Genomic DNA, 18,798 nt, shown 5'->3' on the forward strand with positions numbered 1-18,798 from the left:
GCATCTGTACATTTTCATGTCCAGATTATTGAACATGAATAATACAGTAATGCAGACAAACCTGCTGGAGGTGGTTTCATTTGTTTCTCGTTCATTCGTGTTGATCAGGCAGCAGGTGGGGCAGCGATCTAAACCGGGGTCCCCTGTAGCTCTGTGGATCTGTCTGAGAGCTTTAGAACAATGAACGTTTTCATGTGAACTGTGAATGTGGAGTTCTTCTCATCCAGTCTCATGCAATGTTCTACCTTAGATTTCAGGGCAGTGAGAAAACCGGTGGCATCTTTTCAGCAGCAGGACACATGTGGTGTTTTTCACTGCTTTAATTAGGGTCACTGTTTCTCGTGCATCACTGATGTCGATGCTATTTAAAGTATCAAAGTGACAATCATTATTGTGTAGCTCACGTGTAGGCAGCGCCGCCTAGTGGATACAATTCTCCTAACTCTACCATTTTTACTGCATGATAAATCTTTACCTGATTAAATATTACACTCCTAAACAGGTGAGACGTGTGTGTGTGTGTGTGTGTGTGTGTGTGTGTGTGTGTGTGTGTTTCAGGGTTAAAGTGTGGGATCTGAATCAGGAGGCAGTGATTAACACCTACACTGGTGAGAACGTCCCCTTGTGGTGGTGGTGTGTGATTGTGTGAGGAATATTTGATGCTGATTTTCATACAGGATCACCTTCAGTTCAACTCAGTATCACATCTCTCTCTTTCTCTCACTCTCACTCACTCTCTCTCTCTTCTCTCCCTCACTCTCTCTCCTCACTCTCTGTCTCACTCTCTCTCTCTCTCACTCTCTCTCTCACTCTCTCTATCTCTCTCACTCACTCTCTCTCTCTCTCACTCACTCTCTCTATCTCTCCTCACTCTCTCTATCTCTCTCCTCACTCTCTCTCTCACTCTCTCTCTCACTCACTCTCTGTCTTACACTCTCTCTCACTCACTCTCTCTCTCTCACTCCTCTCTTCCTCACTCTCTCTCTCTCACTCCTCTCTCTATCTCTCTCACTCTCTCTCACTCACTCTCTCTTTCTCTCTCTCTCTCTCTCTTTCTCTCTCTCTTCTCTCCCTCACTCTCTCTCCCTCACTCTCTGTCTCACTCTCTCTCACTCACTCTCTCTCTCTCACTCTCTATCTCTCACTCTCTCTATCTCTCTCACTCACTCTCTCTATCTCTCACTCACTCTCTCTTTCTCTCACTCTCTCTCTCTCTCTCACTCACTCTCTGTCTTACTCTCTCTCTCACTCACTCTCTATCTCTCTCACTCCCTCTCTTCCTCACTCTCTCTATCTCTCTCACTCCTCTCTGTCTTACTCTCTCTCTCTCCTCACTCTCTCTTTCTCTCACTCACTCTCTCTGTCTCTCACTCACTCTCTCTCTCTCTCTCTTTCTCTCTCTTTCTCTCACTCACTCTCTCTCCCTCACTCTCTGTCTCACTCTCTTTCTCTCCTCACTCTCTCTTTCTCTCACTCACTCTCTCTATCTCTCTCACTCACTCTCTTTCTCTCACTCTCTCTCTCTCACTCACTCTGTCTTACTCTCGCTCTCTCACTCACTCTCTCTCTCTCTCTCTCACTCACTCTCTATCTCTCTCACTCCCTCTCTTCCTCACTCTCTCTATCTCTCTCTCACTCACTCTCTGTCTTCTCTCTCTCTCCCTCACTTTCTCTTTCTCTCACTCACTCTCTGTCTCTCTCACTCACTCTCTCTCTCTCTCTCTCTTTCTCTCTCTCTCTCCTCACTCTCTCTCACTCTCACTCACTCTGTCTCACTCTCTCTTTCTCTCACTCACCTCTCTCTCTCTCACTCACTCTCTCTCTCTCACTCTCTCTCACTCCTCTCTCTCTTTCTCTCCTCACTCTCTCTTTCTCTCACTCCTCTCTCTATCTCTCTCACTCACTCTCTCTCTCTCACTCACTCTCTCTCTCTCACTCACTCACTCTCTCTCACTCTCTCTCTCACTCTCTCTCTCTCTCTCTCACTCCTCTCTTCCTCACTCTCTCTATCTCTCTCCTCACTCTCTCCCTCACTCTCTCTCTCTCTCTCTCTCTCTCTCTCTCTCTCTCACTCACTCTCTGTCTCACTCTCTCTATCTCTCTTTCCCTCAGTACACTCCAGGGCAGTAAACTGCGTGTCCTGCAGTCCAACTGACCAGTCACTGTTCCTGTCCTGTGCTCAGGTGAACATCACTATTGCCACAGTCACCACCACCATCATCATCATTACCATCATCATCATCATCACCACCACTATTATCATCATACTGACTCTCTTCTGAACTGTGTGTGTGTGTGTGTGTGTGTGTGTGTGTGTGTGTGTGTGTGTGTGTGTGTGTGTGTGTGTGTGTTAGGATGGCCGATTATTGCTGTGGGATCGTAGAAAACCCAAACCTGCCTCACGCTTGGGTAAAACACACACACGCACGCAATTGGTTCACCATGATGTTACAGGTGTGTCAAACAGTGTCACTCTATTTTCTGTGTGTGTGTGTGTGTGTGTGTGTGTGTGTGTGTGTGTGTATATTAGATGTTGTTTCTCCTAGTTGTTCTGTGACTGCTGTTGTGTGGCATCCAAATCAAACCAGCACCATCGCCTATGGTACAACTGCACTACTACACAACAGATACTACACAACTACACAGCTACTACAACAGCTACACAACTATTACACAACTTCCTTTGTTGAACATATACATTCTGTACAAGTGTGTGTGTGTGTGTGTGTGTGTGTGTGTGTGTGTGTAGGTGATGAGTTGGGCAGAGTAACTCTGACAGATTTCCAGGCTGCAGGAAAAACACAGACCATGAACACACACACGCGCAGAGTGTCGGAGCTCACGTTCTCCTCACACAGGTACACACACACACACACACACTTAAAATTTATTTTACAAAATTTGCATTCCAATGAATATTTATATCGTGTGTGTGTGTGTGTGTGTGTGTGTGTAGTTCTCCTCTTCTTGCCTCAGTGAGTGATGACTGCACTGTCGCTGTTGTGAACACAGAGTTCAGAGAAATGTAAGTGTGTACACACACACACACACACACACAGGACCCAGTGTGAGTCCCATGTACTGTTGTGCACTGGATAATGTATTTAGAACACATTTAGAACCTCAGAAGGAAACTACAGATGACAGTTCTGTTTTACATGATGAGCTGCTTTTAATAATGATTGTGTGTGTGTGTGTGTGTGTGTGTGTGTGTGTGTGTGTGTGTGTGTGTGTGTACAGTTACAGAGACAGTAGACATCAGGATTTTGTGCATGGGGTTTGTTGGGCTCCAGGAGGTTCTGATGTTCTGACCACTGCAGGGTGGGATCACCAGGTCCTCCATCATAATGTGCAGGAGACATGCTCTTAATTCGCGCACACACACACACACAGCCCCACAACCCATTGTTTGGGTTTAATAAAGTGTGTTCATTCAAACTAAATGCAGTGTTCATTCCTTTCAGTAATTCTCCCTTACACACACACACACACACACACACACACACACACACACACACACAAAAACAGGTATGTAATAGTTTATTAGTTACAATACATAGTGTACAGACACACAAGCACAAACACAGGAGGACGTTTTGCCCTCAGTCAGTTGTGGGAAAGTGCGACTGCAGCACTCTCTCTCACACTCCTGTTTCATCTCTCCTCAGCGGAAAATGTTTCCGTGTGAATTACAGTGACGTGCGCACACACACACACACACACACTGCTATAGCAAAATGTTGAAGGTTCTTTTCCCAGATGGTGGGGTTTGGAACACAGCCATTGATTTTCAGACAAATACATTAATTCTGTTTCCTATGGTACAGTAGATCGACCAGGTGTGTGTGAACTGTATAAACCCATTAGAATATACACGTCTATGCTGAAGTGTTTTCCGTCTTCATTTCTGCTGCAGCTGAAAAGTTTAAATATGGCAAACTAAACATGAGAATAAATTTCCTCCAACACCAGCAATTATATATATATATATATATATATATATATATATATATATATATATATATATATATATATATATGCGTGTGTTGTTTTCATGTGGATATAATTTGAGGGTGTGTCTTCGATTATACAGGTCCAGGTTTGGTTTTCTCACACACACACACACTGAGTTTCTGGCCGACTGCTGCTGTGTGGAACCTGTCCAGGCTCGTGCAACACTGTATCCTTTCCCTGGGGGTGTGGCTGGTCAGTCAGGTGGTCACTCGGTTTTGGGGATGGGTGTGATGGGTTGTTTTGTCCCAGGTCTCACCATGAACGTCATCCCAAACTGCTGCTTTGACGGAGCGCTGCTAAGAAATTACAACAGAGTCGGTCATCTTAATGATGTCAACACACATCACAAACATCTGGAGGACTAAAGAGCCTCAGCAGTAATGATGACTAATATGCAGCTGTGTGTATGTATGTGTGAGGAATGAAACTGCTGGTTATTATAATTGCAGTAAAGGTAATGCACAGCAGGGGGCAGAGACTGTAGTGTTTTACCTGGCTGGTGCTTTTGCCTGCGCCTTCTTGGACACTTTGTTCTCAAGCTCTTTTATGTCCAGACCTGCAGACTGTACAGGGACTGTAGAGCTCTTGGGTTTGGGGTGGAGTTTAAGGAAGCACTGCCTCCTACATCCTCGTCGAAGGAAGGGGTGCTCCACTCATCACCGCCAGTGTCTGGTTCACGTGCCAGAGTGAATTTGGGATCCATTTCCAACATCTTCTTCTGCAGAATGCTGAGCAGTGTGGCTTGATTGGCAGAAGCAGTGGGAGGAGCGTGGGGTGGGGTTTTGAGTAGAGATGGGGATGGCGCTTGGGGCTGAAATTTAAGGGGGGATGGCACTTGGGGCTGAAATTTAGGGGAGATGGGGTGGAGCTTGGGGCTGAAATTTGGGGGATGTGGGTGGAGCTTGGGGCTGAAATTTGGGGGATGTGGGTGGAGCTTGGGGCTGAAATTTGGGGAGATGTGGGTGGAGCTTGGGGCTGAAATTTGGGGAGATGTGGGTGGAGCTTGGGGCTGAAGCTTGGCTACAGATGTGGGTGCAGCTGGGGCTGAAGCTTGGCTACAGATGTGGGTGCAGCTGGGGCTGAAGCTTGGCTACAGATGTTGGTGCAGCTGGTGGCTGAAGTTTAAGAGGAGATGGTGGTGGAGCTTGAGGCTGAAGTTTAGGAGGAGATGCTCGTTTGAATTGAGTTTTAGGGACAGCATTCATTGGTGTATTGATGCTGTATGATTTAATACTTGGGGAATTTGCAGGTCCATTTGTGATGTGGGCGGCATTTGGAGATGCAATTGTGTCTGTTCTTTTGGCAGGTGGGTCAGGTGGAAGCATATTGGGTGGAGCTTCATCTTCTGGATCAGAGTTAGCAAATTCAGGTGGAGGAGGGATGAAGGAGACCGTGTTAAAGCTATTGTACTGATCAGATGGAGAAGACGGGGATAAAATACTTGCAGGGCTTTTGAACAGAGTGCTGCTGGAGGATGCAGAATGTTCAGAACTGGAGTCAGGAATCTTTGGGCTCTCAGTGTTTGGTTTGATCTCTGTGTAGGGATGGATACTTCCTGAAGATGCAGTTGGTTTTGGGGTCACAGTGAATGTGTTGGATCTGGTGTTGCTCATTTGGATGCCTCCCGTGGTGGAATCTATGGAGGTGTTGCTCTTGGTGCTGTTTTCTCTGGAAAGGGCTGCTTTTTGCTTCTCTCGTTCCTTAGCTGCCAACAGCAGGGCAAGTGGAGAAGTGGTTGCCTCCTTTCCATTAGAAGGTTCATTGGTTTTGAGATTCTGTAACTTCTTGTTCAGTAAGGGGCTGTATCTTTGCATTGGGTCTGGAGGTGTGAAGTTAATTATGTCCTGAGCTGACAGCACGGTTGTTGGCTTTTCTGCTGTGGCAGAATTTTTTTTTGGAGTCACAATCTTATTTGGAACATCAGGTGGTGTCTGTAGTGTTGAAGCCATGCTATCAACAACCCTGACTGGTGTTAGAGATTGGTTGGGGAGCATCACCTGCATGTTCTCCTTCAAGTCATGTATATTATCGTCCAGCTTGATCCCCGAACTGTTGCGCCGCACTGGCTTGACAGGTGGCACCAAATTTTGGGGTATGTTTGTTTCCTTTTCATTTCCATTAACCTGAACTCCAACTGCCATTTTGTCTCTTTCTGATTGGCCAGTAAAATTTGTTGTTTTTGGTACACTATACAGTTTTCCTGTGTTCTGGGAGATAAAGCTAGAAGCTGGCCTTCCTGAGGGTGTAAAAGATGGGGTAGCATAGTCAGATGGAGGCAGCTCAAAATTGGAGATAGATGAGAACCTAGTTGGCTTGGGAGGAGGCATCTTTTGCATTTTGTTTGTAGGAGGTTGGACCTTCTCTGTTGGGGGCAGTGGAGGGGTAAATTTAGGGCATTCTGGAATGTCTTCAGGTGAGTTTGTAGACATTTGATAACTTGGGGGTTTTGGGGGAGCCATAGGTGGAGGCCTTAATGCAGACAGATTTACATCTTCTGGTGTTCCTAATGAAGGTGGCTTAGGAGGAGGCATTGAAGGTGGCTGTAGAGTAGAGAGATCTACAGGCAAATAAGTTTCTTCAAAAAATGCTGAAGGAGTAGAGGAATATCCAGGTGATGGAGGGATGAACTGGGGAGGTGGAGGTGGAGGTGCAATGGTCGGTGGAGGAGGGATCAGAATCTGTCCATCTTCAATGTCATCTGATGAGATGGCACTTCCATTTGATAGACGTTCTGTATTCCCTGAAGATGCAGAAACAAAATGTCAGCAACTGCTTAGCTCATTGATGGAAATCTGCTGGATGCTTTAGTTTTGATCTCCTGTGAATTCTGTGATTGGGTGTGTTGACTAAAGAAGGAATATAAAAATGCTGCCAATGCATAGTTGAAGATGAGTCATCAATAAGAAAACACTTCTACAATAGCAATCACAGAGTTTCACACTTTCCATTGTGCCTCATAACACACCTGGAACTATTGAGAACACTGAATACCTGATATAGGTGTGCTGGGAAACTGAACAAAAAGCAAAAATGTGGCCTGTCAAGATTCCCTGAAGGACCGGACAGGAGAAGCCTTGACTAATGCACCAGGAAACCTGAGTGGGTTTGGTGAAAACACCACAGTAATGATATTAATGTGCCTGAAGGGCTTAGAAGCAAACCTACAAATTTCAGAAACAATTTCAGAACAAATTTTACCACCAGAAGAAACCCCAGTCAGCATCAAGCTAGAGGGGATCTGTTAAACCCTGAGCAGTGAGAAGGTGGTGTTGGAGATGTGGGACGTGTCCTCACCTGTGTGGCTGATTTGGGGTGTGGTGTAAGAAGGTAGAACAGGAACAGTTGGAGTTGGAACTGCAACTCCAGCTCCATCTCCAAACTGCAGACAACACACACAACAGTTAGCATTAGCATAGCATTAGCTGCATCAATCTACATGCTTCACCAACCGTTTATTCTCTTTCTCCATTCAGAATTTCAGAGAGAATCTCCACCAGGAAGTGGAAGTGTGTTCGAGTAGACTCCAGCTTTCACATGTTTGGACTGGAGTGTAGTCTTTATACACACTTTTGTGTGCACGTTTATTTACTTGAGTTTGTTCTGTGTGTTATTGACCTCAGGCAGTTTATCTGAACTCTGTCCCTGTTTACTCTTTCAGGTAAAGTGAAGTTTCTCACCACTGATCCTGTTATAACCTTCTTCCTGCACGACACACTTGCTACATGCTAATTAAGTGTACATAGGGATAGAGAGATCAATACACTAATGTGTCCTTAAACGTGTCTGTGTCAACTGTTACTAACACACACACACACACACACACAGCATGGTGAGAGTACAGTTCCTGTTACAAGGGTTAAAACAGTCTTTTCTGGTTCATGAGACACAAACATGTTCCTTTAGGCTCCATGCAACAAAATAAAAAAACAAAAACACAGTATTGACTGTGGATGAGAGGAAAATGGGGCATTTGTGTCTCTTTTTGAAGAACTTGTGTAAGCTGAAGAACAGCAGAGAAGATGTGATCAGACTCCCTCACCCCCACACTCACACTTTAAGGTGGAAGATGAATTTTGGGGGGTTTTGGAGCAGGAAATGTTCCAGAAAGTGAAAGGAACCGACTTTGGAAGCGACTTCACCGTACAACAAGACATTGAGCCGAAGCGCACGTCTGAGTTCTGTACGTGTTATTTAGCGAGTAAACAGATGTCTGGAGTGATATCTATCATAATACGACCTGCTCAGTCACCGCACCTCAATCCTACTGAACTGCTCTGGGATGAACACGAAATCTCCAGCCAGTGAAGAACATCTTTGAAGAGTTTTACAAGAGGCAAAGCAAAGTGTTTTAACTGAACGTTTGGAGAAATGAAACCGTCCTGATGCTGAGAGTGTAAAGCTGTTCTTCATGCTGAATGAGTATAAAGTGCATCTTCAGGTCATGTCTACTGAGTTTGTTGCAGAGAAACAAAAAGTAACATTTACATGTTTCTCAAAACAACATAAAACACTTGTTTACACATTTTTTTACAGGAACGGTAGACTGCAGTGAGTGTGCGGGACAGAAGGAGCTTTACAGTGGTGTGTGAAACTCTACACTGCTGATTTAGATCAGAATAATCCATGTGGGTGGAGATCATCGTGGTTCTGAGTTTCCATCATACACTGGGTGTTGATTCACCTGTGACACGCCTTATTAATGTACATACACAATTCACTCCATACTGAACAGACCAGTTCTCTAAGCCTTGTTCAATCTCTCACACACACACACACACACACACACACACACACACACACACATTCACTCAGTGAGTAAAATCCTGCTCTCTGCTTTTCAGTATTAATGAGCAATTTTACAATTTCTTAAGTATAAACACATTACAGTTTCACAGTGAAGCGATCTCAAACATCAGCCCTGGGCTGTGTTCTAAATCACCAAAACAGAGGAAGGGCAAGAGGATGTATGGCTCTATTATTACTGGTGTTGGTTTGGTGTTGTTGATGTTGGTGTTATTTTATTATGACTGTAAAAGACTGTAGAAAGATCATCACTCATAATCACACACTCCAGTGCTCATGTTAGTTCTCACTCTCCAGTGTCCAGTAGTGTTTAAAGACTATAATCACACTCTTGATGTCACCCTAGATGCCCTTTTCAGTCTGGTTCCTCTTAAGGTTTCTTCCTCATAACATCTAAGGGAGTTTTTCCTTCACCACAGTCTCCATGGTGCTCATCAGGGATAAACACACACCATTCACCTTCACTGTTACATTCTGAAAAACACTATAGAAATAAACTTGAACTTAAATTATTGATAGTGTTGATGTTTATTTTATAAATTGGTGGTGGTGGTGGTGGTGTTGGTGTTTACATTGGTGGTGTTGATGTTGGTGGTGTTTGTGTTTATGTTGGTGTTCATGTTAATGTTGTTGTAGTTGTTAGTGGTGGTGTTGCTGGTGATATTGGTGTTTATATTTGTGTTGTTGATGGTGTCGATGTTGTTATTGATAAATTGGGGGTGGCTGTTGTTTGTTTGTGTTGTTGATGTTAATGTTTATATTGGTGTTTATGGTGGTGTTGATAGTGATCTTTGTTTGTTTTTATAAATTTATGATGTGTATAAATATTCTCTCTCAGGTGATTTGAAAATGGAGAAGTGTGTATAAGTGACAGACGGAACACAATAGCAGGAGGAGACATTTACAGATGCAAACGTCTGTGTGTGTGTGTGTGTGTGTGTGTGTGTGTGTGAGAGAGAGAGAGAGAGAGAGAGAAAGAGAAAAACTGCTGAATGTGTGTTTTTACTGTTTCCAAGCAGCAAGTATTTTAAGGAGTGGCTGATATCAAGCAGAAAGTTCTCATCAAAATTAATTTTTAGTGTGACATCATGACATACCTGTGTGTGTGTGTGTGTGTGTGTGTGTGTGTGTGTGTGTGTGTGTGTGTGTCTGTGTAAATGCGTGCGCACGTTGGCCCATCCTGTGATAAACCCAAAACAAAGTGAGTGTATTCAAAACAGCCTGGAGCAGCAGCCTCTCTCTCTCTCTCTCTCTCTCTCTCTCTCTCTCTCTCTCTCTCACTCACTCACTCACTCACTCACTCACTCTCTCTCTCTCTCTCTCTCTCTCTCTCTCACACACACACACATACACAGCCTTACTTACTCAAACACACACACATGGTTCAGTACAGTGTGTTCAGTGCAGTGTGTTCAGTACAGTGTGTGTTGAGTAGTGTGTGTTCAGTACAGTGTGTGTTAAATAGTGTGTGTTCAGTACAATGTGTGTTGAGTAGTGTGTGTTCAGTACAGTGTGTGTTAAGTACTGTGTGTTCAGTAAAGCATGTGTTGAGTACAGAGTGTGTCAGACTTCACACGGCCTTACTTACTCAAAAACACACACATGGTTCAGTACAGTGTGTGTTCAGTGCAGTGTGTTCAGGACAGTGTGTTCAGGACAGTGTGTTGAGTACAGTGTGTTCAGTACAGTGTGTTCAGTACAGCATGTGTTGAGAACAGAGTGTGTTAAGTACAGTATGTGTTGAAAACAGTGTGTGTTGAGTACAGTGTGTGTTGAGTTTAGTGTGTGTTAAGTACTGTGTGTTCAGTAAAGCATGTGTTTAGTACAGAGTGTGTCAGACTTCACACGGCCTTACTTACTCAAAAACACACACATGGTTCAGTACAGTGTGTGTTCAGTGCAGTGTGTTCAGGACAGTGTGTGTTGAGTACAGTGTGTTGAGTAGTGTGTGTTCAGTACAGTGTGTGTTGAGTAGTGTGTGTTCAGTACAGTGTGTGTTGAGTAGTGTGTGTTCAGTACAGTGTGTGTTGAGTGGTGTGTGTTCAGTGCAGTGTGTGTTGAGTACAGTGTGTTGAGTTCAGTGTGTTGAGTTCAGTGTGTGTTAAGTACTGTGTGTTCAGTAAAGCATGTGTTGAGTACAGAGTGTGTCAGACTTCACATGGCCTTGCCTCAAAAACACACATGGTTCAGGACAGTGTGTGTTCAGTGCAGTGTGTTCAGGACAGTGTGTGTTGAGTACAGTGTGTTGAGTAGTGTGTGTTCAGTACAGTGTGTTAAGTAGTGTGTGTTTAGTGCAGTGTGTGTTGAGTACAGTGTGTTGAGTTCAGTGTGTGTTGAGTACAGTGTGTTCAGTACAGCATGTGTTGAGAACAGAGTGTGTTAAGTACAGTATGTGTTGAAAACAGTGTGTGTTGAGTACAGTGTGTGTTCAGTGCAGTGTCTTGAACAGGTGTGTATCTTCAGTACAGTGTGTGTTCAGTGCAGTGTGTGTTGATTACAGTGTGTGTTCAGTGCAGTGTGTGTTGAGTACAGTGTGTTCAGTGCAGTGTGTTGAGTACAGTGTGTGTTCAGTGCAGTGTGTGTTGAGTACAGTGTGTTCAGTGCAGTGTGTTGATTACAGTGTGTGTTCAGTGCAGTGTGTGTTGAGTACAGTGTGTTGAGTACAGTGTGTGTTCAGTGCAGTGTGAGTTGTGTACAGTGTGTTCAGTACAATGTGTGTGTGTGTGTGTGTGTGTGTGTGTGTGTGTGTGTGTGTGTGTGTGTAAACGTGGTCATGTGACTCACAGTGCTGAAGTGTTTGACGGTGGGTCTGGAGCGAACTTTCGCTGTTCCTGAGTCCGGGATCACAACCGCATCATACACAAACTCCACACTTTCTGTAACACACACACACACACACACACACACACACACACACACATACATACAGGTCCTAAAGCTCAGATTTAGGGTGTGTGAGTGTGTAAGTGTAAATGTGTGTGTACAACATATGAGTTAGCTGATGTGCTAGTTGTGTTAGAGGTTATTAGAAGGGGTGTGGCTAATTTAACAGACTCGTGAATATTCATAAACCTTTGTGTAAAACACTCTACTGATATTAGAACACTAAGAAGAAACCCCATGAAACCTCACAATGACACGCCAATGACTGTGTGTGTTCGAGAGCTTCCCAGTGGGACTGGGACAGGTACAAAGGTACAAAACTCTCTCTCTCTCTCTCTCTCTCTCTCTCTCTCACACACACACACACACACACACACTGATCTCCAGTGTAGAAAGCTGAAGTGTAATATCATGAAACACTTACCAAAGTCTTTCATCTGGACATTGGTGTCAAACAGAGATTGATTCCTTCTGCTAAGGAAGTTCAGACCACCTTTCTTCATCATTGTGAGTGTGCGTGTTTGTGTGTTCAGTAAATCCCAGAGTTTGTTATTGTCCTCATTGCTGAGCACAGTGTTACATGTCCTGCAGGTAAAGCTTAGGGAAAATGTCTCCTGCCCTACACGTCCTCTGTCATGCCTACTGAACTCCTCCTTCTCCTCCTCCCCCTGGCTCCACCCACCAGGTGTGTTCAGGTGAGGTTATCCTGAAACCTGTGTCACACCCTCGCTCTAAAACAGAAACGCTCTGACTCATTTTTTTTGGACTTTACATCTTTAGTCTCTAGCATAATTATCTGTATTATATTATACATAATATTACACATTACATATTATATCACACATTATAAGATAAGATATACCTTTTTTCGTCCCACAGTGGGGAAATTTCTTTGTTACAGCAGCAAAGGAAAGAAATAAAAATAAATATATAAAAAGAATATACACATACTATAATATACAGTATATATGTGTGTATATACTGTATATTATAGTATGTGTATATTCGTACAATGTATAAATACAATAAGAGAAGGAAAAAGAAAAAAAAGACAAAGGACACATTGCAGGTAGTATTTCACACGTGGTATTGCACATATTGCAGGTAATTATTGCACATATTGTATATTTTGCACAGGTAATTATTGCACATATTGCAGGTAATATTGCACACAGGTAATGTTATTGTACAGCTAAAAAGTAATAGCAGTGTGTATTTTGGTGACTGATTTTACTGGGCGCAGCTTTGGTTGTAGAGTCTAATAACAGCAGGGAGAAAAGACCTTCTGTAACGCTCCTTCAGGCACTTAGGATGTAACAGTGTGTCACTGAAGGAGCTGCTCAACGAGGTAACAGTTTCATACAGGGGGTGAAAGACGTTCTCCAGCAATGATGATAGTTTAGCTACCATCCTCCTTCTCCTACCTCCAGTACAGTGTCCAGGGGAATCCCCAGGACTGAGCTGGCCTTCCTGATCAGCTTATCCAGTTTCTTCCTGTCTGCAGTAGAGATGCTGCTGCCCCAGCAGACCATACCATAGAATATGGCTGAGGCCACCACAGAGTCAAAAAAGGTCTTCAGTAGCTCTCCCTGCACTCCAAAAGACCTTAGTCTTCTCAGCAGAAAGAATCTGCTCTGCCCTTTCTTGTAAATTACCTCAGTGTTGTCTGTCCAGTCCAGTTTGCTGTTCAGATGAACACCAGGTATTTGTAAGAGTCCACTCTCACAATCTCCTTTCCCTGAATGTTCACTGATGGTAATGAAGTTTGTTTGTGCCTACGGAAATTCACTACCAGTTCTTTGGTTTTCCCCACATTTATCTGGAGGCGGCTCCGTTGGCACCAGTCCACAAAGTTCTGTATAAGTCCTCTGTACTCTCTGTCAGCATCATTCGTGATCAGACTGACGATGGCAGAGTCATCAGAGAACTTCTGTAGGTGACAGGTTGCTGAGCTGAACATGAAGTCTGCAGTGTAGACGGTAAAGAGAAACGGGGCTAGAACCGTTCCCTCACCTTGTCTCCAAAACGTCCTACATGTGCTGTCCCTCTAATAAACTCTTTTCTAATCCTGTCCTGAACATCTCAACATCTTCAGCTCTGATACCTCCAGCTACACCTCCTGTCTTTTACTCAATGCCACTGTCTCTAAACCATACAACATCTCAGGTCTCACCACAGTCCTATAAACTTTCCCTTTCACTCTCACAGATACTCTTCTATCACAAATCACTCCTGCTATCACTCTTCTCCACCCACTCCACCCTGCCTGCACTCTTTTCTTCACTTCTCTAACACACTCTAAATCCCTAGTGTATAGTGAGAGTGTGTAGGGTGTACTATGTAAGGTGTAGGGTGTAGTGTATAGTAAAAGTGTGTGGGGTGTAGTGTGTAAGATGTAGAGTGTAGTGTATAGTGAGAGTGTGTAGGGTGTCGTGTGTAAGGTGTAGGGTATAGTGAGAGTGTGTAGGGTGTAGTGTATAGTAAAAGTGTGTAGGGTGTAGGGTGTAGTGTATAGTAGGAGTGTGTAGGGTGTATTTTGTAAGGTGTAGGGTGTAGTGTATAGTGAGAATGTGTAGGGTGTAGTGTATAGTGAGAGTGTGTAGGGTGCAGTGTATAGTAAGAGTGTGTGGGGTGTAGTGTGTAGGGTGTAGTGTATAGTGAGAGTGTGGGGTGTAGTGTGTAGGGTGTAGGGTGTAGTGTATAGTAAGAGTGTGTGGGGTGTAGTGTGTGTAGGGTGTAGTGTATAGTGAGTGTGTAGGGTATAGGGTGTAAGATGTAGAGTGTAGTGTATAGTGAGAGTGTGTAGGTGTGGGGTGTAGTGTATAGTGAGGCGTGTAGGGTGAGTGTGTAAGGTGTAGGGTGTAGTGTATAGTGTGAGTGTGTAGGAGAGTGTGTAAGGTGTAGGTGTAGTGTATAGTGAGAGTGTGTAGGGTGTACGGTGTAGTGTATAGTGAGAGTATGTAGGGTGTAGTGTATAGTAAGAGTGTGTAGGTTGTAGGGTGTAGTGTATAGTGAGTGTGTAGGGTGTAGTTTGTAAGGTGTAGCGTGTAGTGTATAGTAAGAGTGTGTGGGGTGTAGTGTGTAGGGTGTAGTGTATAGTGAGAGTGTGTAGGGTATAGGGTGTAAGATGTAGAGTGTAGTGTATAGTGAGAGTGTGTAGGGTGTGGGGTGTAGTGTATAGTGAGAGCGTGTGGGGTGAGTGTGTAAGGTGTAGGGTGTAGTGTATAGTGTGAGTGTGTAGGAGAGTGTGTAAGGTGTAGGGTGTAGTGTATAGTGAGTGTGTAGGGTGTAGGTGTAGTGTATAGTGAGAGTATGTAGGGTGTAGTGTATAGTAAGAGTGTGTAGGTTGTAGGGTGTAGTGTATAGTGAGAGTGTGTAGGGTGTAGTTTGTAAGGTGTAGGTGTAGTGTATAGTAAGAGTGTGTGGGGTGTAGTGTATAGTGAGAGTGTGTGTAGGGTGTAGGGTGTAAGGTGTAGGGTGTAGTGTATAGTGAGAATGTGTAGGGTGTACGGTGTAGTGTATAGTGAGGCGTGTAGGGTGAGTGTGTAAGGTGTAGGGTGTAGTGTATAGTGAGGTGTGTAGGTGTAGTGTGTAGTGTAGGGTGTAGTGTGTAGTGTATAGTGAGAGTGTGTAGGGTGTGGTGTAGGGTGTGGTGTAGTGTATAGTGAGGCGTGTAGGGTGTGTGTGTAAGGTGTAGGGTGTAGTGTATAGTGAGCGTGTAGGGTGAGTGTGTGTAAGGTGTAGGGTGTAGTGTATAGTGAGTGTGTAGGGGTGTATGCGGTGTAGGGTGTAGTGTATAGTGTGTAGGGTGTCGTGTGTAAGGTGTGGGGTGTAGTGTAGGTGTAGGGTGTAGTGTAGTGTAGTGAGAGTGTGTGGTGTAGTGTATAGTGTGTAGGGTGTAGTGTGTAGGTGTGTAGGGTGAGTGTGTGTGTAGGTGTAGGGTGTAGTGTATGGTGAGTGTGTAGGTGTGTAGTGTAGTGAGTGTGTAGTGTGTAGGTGTAGGTGTGTAGGGTGTAGTGTGTAGGTGTAGGGTGTGTAGTGTAGAGTGTGTAGGTGAGTGTAAGGTGTAGGGTGTAGTGTATGAGTGAGTGTGTAGGGTGTACAGTGTAGGGTGTAGGGTGTAGGTGTAGTGAGAGTGTAGGGTGTGTAGGTGTGGGGTGTAGTGTATAGTGAGGTGTGTAGGTGTAGGGTGTAGGTGTGTGTAGGTGTAGTGTATAGTGAGAGGTGTAGGGTGTACGGTGTAGGGTGTAGTGTATAGTGAGTGTGTGTAGGGTGTAGTGTGTAGGTGTAGTGTGTAGTGTATAGTGAGTGTGTAGTGTAGGGTGTAGGGTGTAGTGTATAGTGAGCGTGTAGGGTGTGAGTGTGTAAGGTGTGGGGTGTAGGGTGTAGTGTATAGTGAGAGTGTGTAGGGTGTACGGTGTAGTGTATAGTGAGTGTGTAGGGTGAGTGTGTAGGTGTAGGGTGTAGTATAGTGAGAGGCGTGTAGGGTGAGTGTGTAAGGTGTAGGGTGTAGTGTATAGTGAGAGTGTGTAGGGTGAGTGTGTAAGGTGTAGGGTGTAGTGTATAGTGAGAGTGTGTGTAGGGTGTACGTGTGTAGGGTGTAGTGTAGTGTAGTGAGAGTGTGTAGGGTGTGTAAGGTGTAGGGTGTAGTGTATAGTGAGAGTGTGTAGGTGTGTAGTGTGTAGGGTGTAGTGTATAGTGAGAGTGTGTAGGGTGTGCAGTGTAGGGTGTAGTGTATAGTGAGAGGTGTAGGGGTGTATAGTGAGTGTAGGGTGTAGTGTATAGTGAGGCGTGTAGGGTGTGTGTAAGGTGTAGTGTAGTGAGGCGTGTAGGGTGAGTGTGTAAGGTGTAGGGTGTAGTGTATAGTGAGAGAGTGTGTAGGTGTAGGGTGAGTGTGTAAGGTGTAGGGTGTAGTGTATAGTGAGAGGTGTAGGGTGTACGTGTAGGGTGTAGTGTATAGTGAGAGTGTAGGGTGTGTGTGTAGGGTGTAGTGTATAGTGAGGCGTGTAGGGTGTGTGTGTAAGGTGTGGGGTGTAGGTGTAGTGAGTGTGTAGTGAGGTGTGTAGGGTGAGTGTGTAGGTGTAGGGTGTAGTGTATAGTGAGAGTGTGTAGGGTGAGTGTGTAAGGTGTAGGGTGTAGTGTATAGTGAGAGTGTGTAGGGTGTACGGTGTAGGGTGTAGTGTAAAGTGAGAGTGTGTAGGATGTACGGTGTAGGGTGTAGTGTATAGTGAGAGCGTGTAGGGTGAGTGTGTAAGGTGTAGGGTGTAGTGCAGGGGTGGCCAACCAGTCAGAGACCGAGAGCCACATTTTTGACTGTGTTACCGCAAAGAGCCACATCATACACATGGGCACACATGAACATCACCCATCCCTTCCTCTTACACACACACACACACACACACACACACACACACCTCTGCTCAGATAGATTTATTGTAAATGTCACACACCAACATAATGACAGAAATTGACTCCTACAGTTTTAAGACCACAGGACAGTCATTTTCAACAATGAACACTGCACTGTCTCACACACACACACACACACACACACACACTCTCTCACACACACACACACACACACACACTCTCTCACACAAACTCTGTTTAACCAAGTCCACAAACAAAAATATAATAATTTACAATAGTGTTGTTCTTTTACTGCATGTTACTTAGTGGGACTTTTGGCATTCCTTGCCTTGAACAATCCTCTTCAAATCTGCCTCGTATTCCGTTGTTGCTTCTCGAATCAATTCTTTCACGTGTGTGTGTCAGTCAGAACAGATCGATGCTTTGATTTCACGTGTTTCAGGGTAGAAAACACAGACTTTGTGGGGTTTTTATGTGCGCACTTCGCTTGAGTTTAATACGGTATTTTCGTCAAATGCGCATGTGCGTGAGATGAATATACCGCAGGGGGGGGCAATTAATTATTACAAGGGGCCACATGAGAAACCTGAATTGTGTCAGAGGGCCACACCAACGATAATATTTTAGAGATGCACCGAAATGAAAATTCAATTCAAAAGGCAATGAAATCCATAATTTTTTGTGTTATGCCTTTTGCCTCGGCACCATCACTGGAAAACTTTCCTGCCTTTTCAAAAACGTCCTCTACAGACGGAGTGCGCATGCTCGGATTGACTTTACTTTTCTGCGCCGCGTTCTTCTCATATTTAGAAGGCAATCGGGATGTTTGGATTTCAGGTGATAAATTAAACCCGACTTGGAGAAACTCTTTGCAGATACACCCCTCTTGAAATTTCAGCATTGCATGTTTTGCACATCGCTCTCCACACACCGCAGACATGTTGCTCTGATCCAGATAACCGTGTGCTGCTGCGCTTTTTTATTGCGTCATTATAATTGTGTTTCTGCCGTGTTGTTTCGGTGATTTAGGTATTTCCGAAAATTCTCGGTGCATCCCTGTAATTTATGATTGGCCTCATGCCAAGGTCTGATATACCGCAAAGTTTCCCAGTAGGGGCAAGCTCATTTAAGTCTTAAAAATACCGTATTGAACTTAAGCAAAGCGAACACGCACATTAAAAATCAAACACACAAAAATCGATATGAACGTAAGAGCCGCATGCGGCTCGCGAGCCGCGGGTTGGCCACCCCTGGTGTAGTGTATAGTGAGAGCGTGTAGGGTGAGGTGTTACAAGTTAACAGGTAACAGGCATGCTGTGGAACATGAAATGACAGAATGGAAGTGAAACTAATAATTAAATCCCCATTATTATAACATTGAATTAATATTCTACACCTGGTGAAAGATTAAATCAGGCCCCGCCTACACTGATGATGTGTAATGCCATAAGTAGCCCCTTCCTCCGTGGTGATGTATGGCGTCATTATTAGCCTTGCTCTCTGTGTTGCCTGTGCTCATTTACCATGGAGACGGACACAGGACTGGTCCTGCCAGAATAGCAAGTTCTAGCAGGTCGTCACCACGGTGATGAGAAGTGTGTGTGTGTGTGTGTGTGTGTGTGAGAGAGAGAGAGAGAAGAGAGAGAGAGAGAGTGAGTCTGTGTGTGTGTGTGTGTGTGTGTGTGAGAGAGAGAGTCACATTAAAAAAACTTAAAGTATATTTTGAAA

At 44.4% G+C, this 18,798-nt stretch overlaps 2 protein-coding genes across 2 annotated transcripts in view; one reads left to right on the forward strand and one right to left on the reverse strand.

Moving 5' to 3' along the window:
- The window catches only part of wdr77 (WD repeat domain 77), a 12,521-nt gene extending 9,078 nt beyond the window's left edge, over positions 1-3,443 (forward strand). The window contains exons 4-10 of the mRNA XM_046875254.1: positions 559-608; positions 2,113-2,183; positions 2,355-2,409; positions 2,531-2,602; positions 2,750-2,858; positions 2,957-3,025; positions 3,241-3,443. Of these exons, the coding sequence (XP_046731210.1) occupies positions 559-608; positions 2,113-2,183; positions 2,355-2,409; positions 2,531-2,602; positions 2,750-2,858; positions 2,957-3,025; positions 3,241-3,370 (556 nt within the window). The 3' untranslated portion in view covers positions 3,371-3,443. The remainder of the gene's footprint in view (positions 1-558; positions 609-2,112; positions 2,184-2,354; positions 2,410-2,530; positions 2,603-2,749; positions 2,859-2,956; positions 3,026-3,240) is intronic.
- A 1,115-nt stretch (positions 3,444-4,558) lies between these two features.
- On the reverse strand, positions 4,559-12,350 carry LOC124401978 (uncharacterized protein C6orf132). The gene is made up of 5 exons (XM_046874532.1): positions 12,125-12,350; positions 11,602-11,693; positions 7,309-7,393; positions 5,117-6,754; positions 4,559-5,046 (listed from the first exon to the last, which is right to left on the reverse strand). Exons 1-5 carry the CDS (start codon positions 12,204-12,206, stop codon positions 4,559-4,561), a joined length of 2,385 nt encoding a protein of 794 aa, XP_046730488.1. The 5' UTR covers positions 12,207-12,350.
- Between the last annotated feature and the right edge of the window lie 6,448 nt (positions 12,351-18,798).

This window comes from Silurus meridionalis, chromosome 19 (genome assembly GCF_014805685.1).
Source record: "Silurus meridionalis isolate SWU-2019-XX chromosome 19, ASM1480568v1, whole genome shotgun sequence".
NCBI lineage: Eukaryota > Metazoa > Chordata > Actinopteri > Siluriformes > Siluridae > Silurus > Silurus meridionalis.

Coding starts and splice junctions, on each gene's coding strand:
- LOC124401978 (XM_046874532.1), bottom strand. CDS start 12,206: ATGATGAAGAAAGGTGGTCTGAACTTCCTTAGCAGAAGGAATCAATCT. Junction 6,755..7,308: donor ACCCCAAATCAGCCACACAG/GTGAGGACACGT, acceptor CTGCATCTTCAG/GGAATACAGAACGTCTATCA. Junction 5,047..5,116: donor ACTTCAGCCACCAGCTGCAC/CAACATCTGTAG, acceptor CCCCAGCTGCAC/CCACATCTGTAGCCAAGCTT.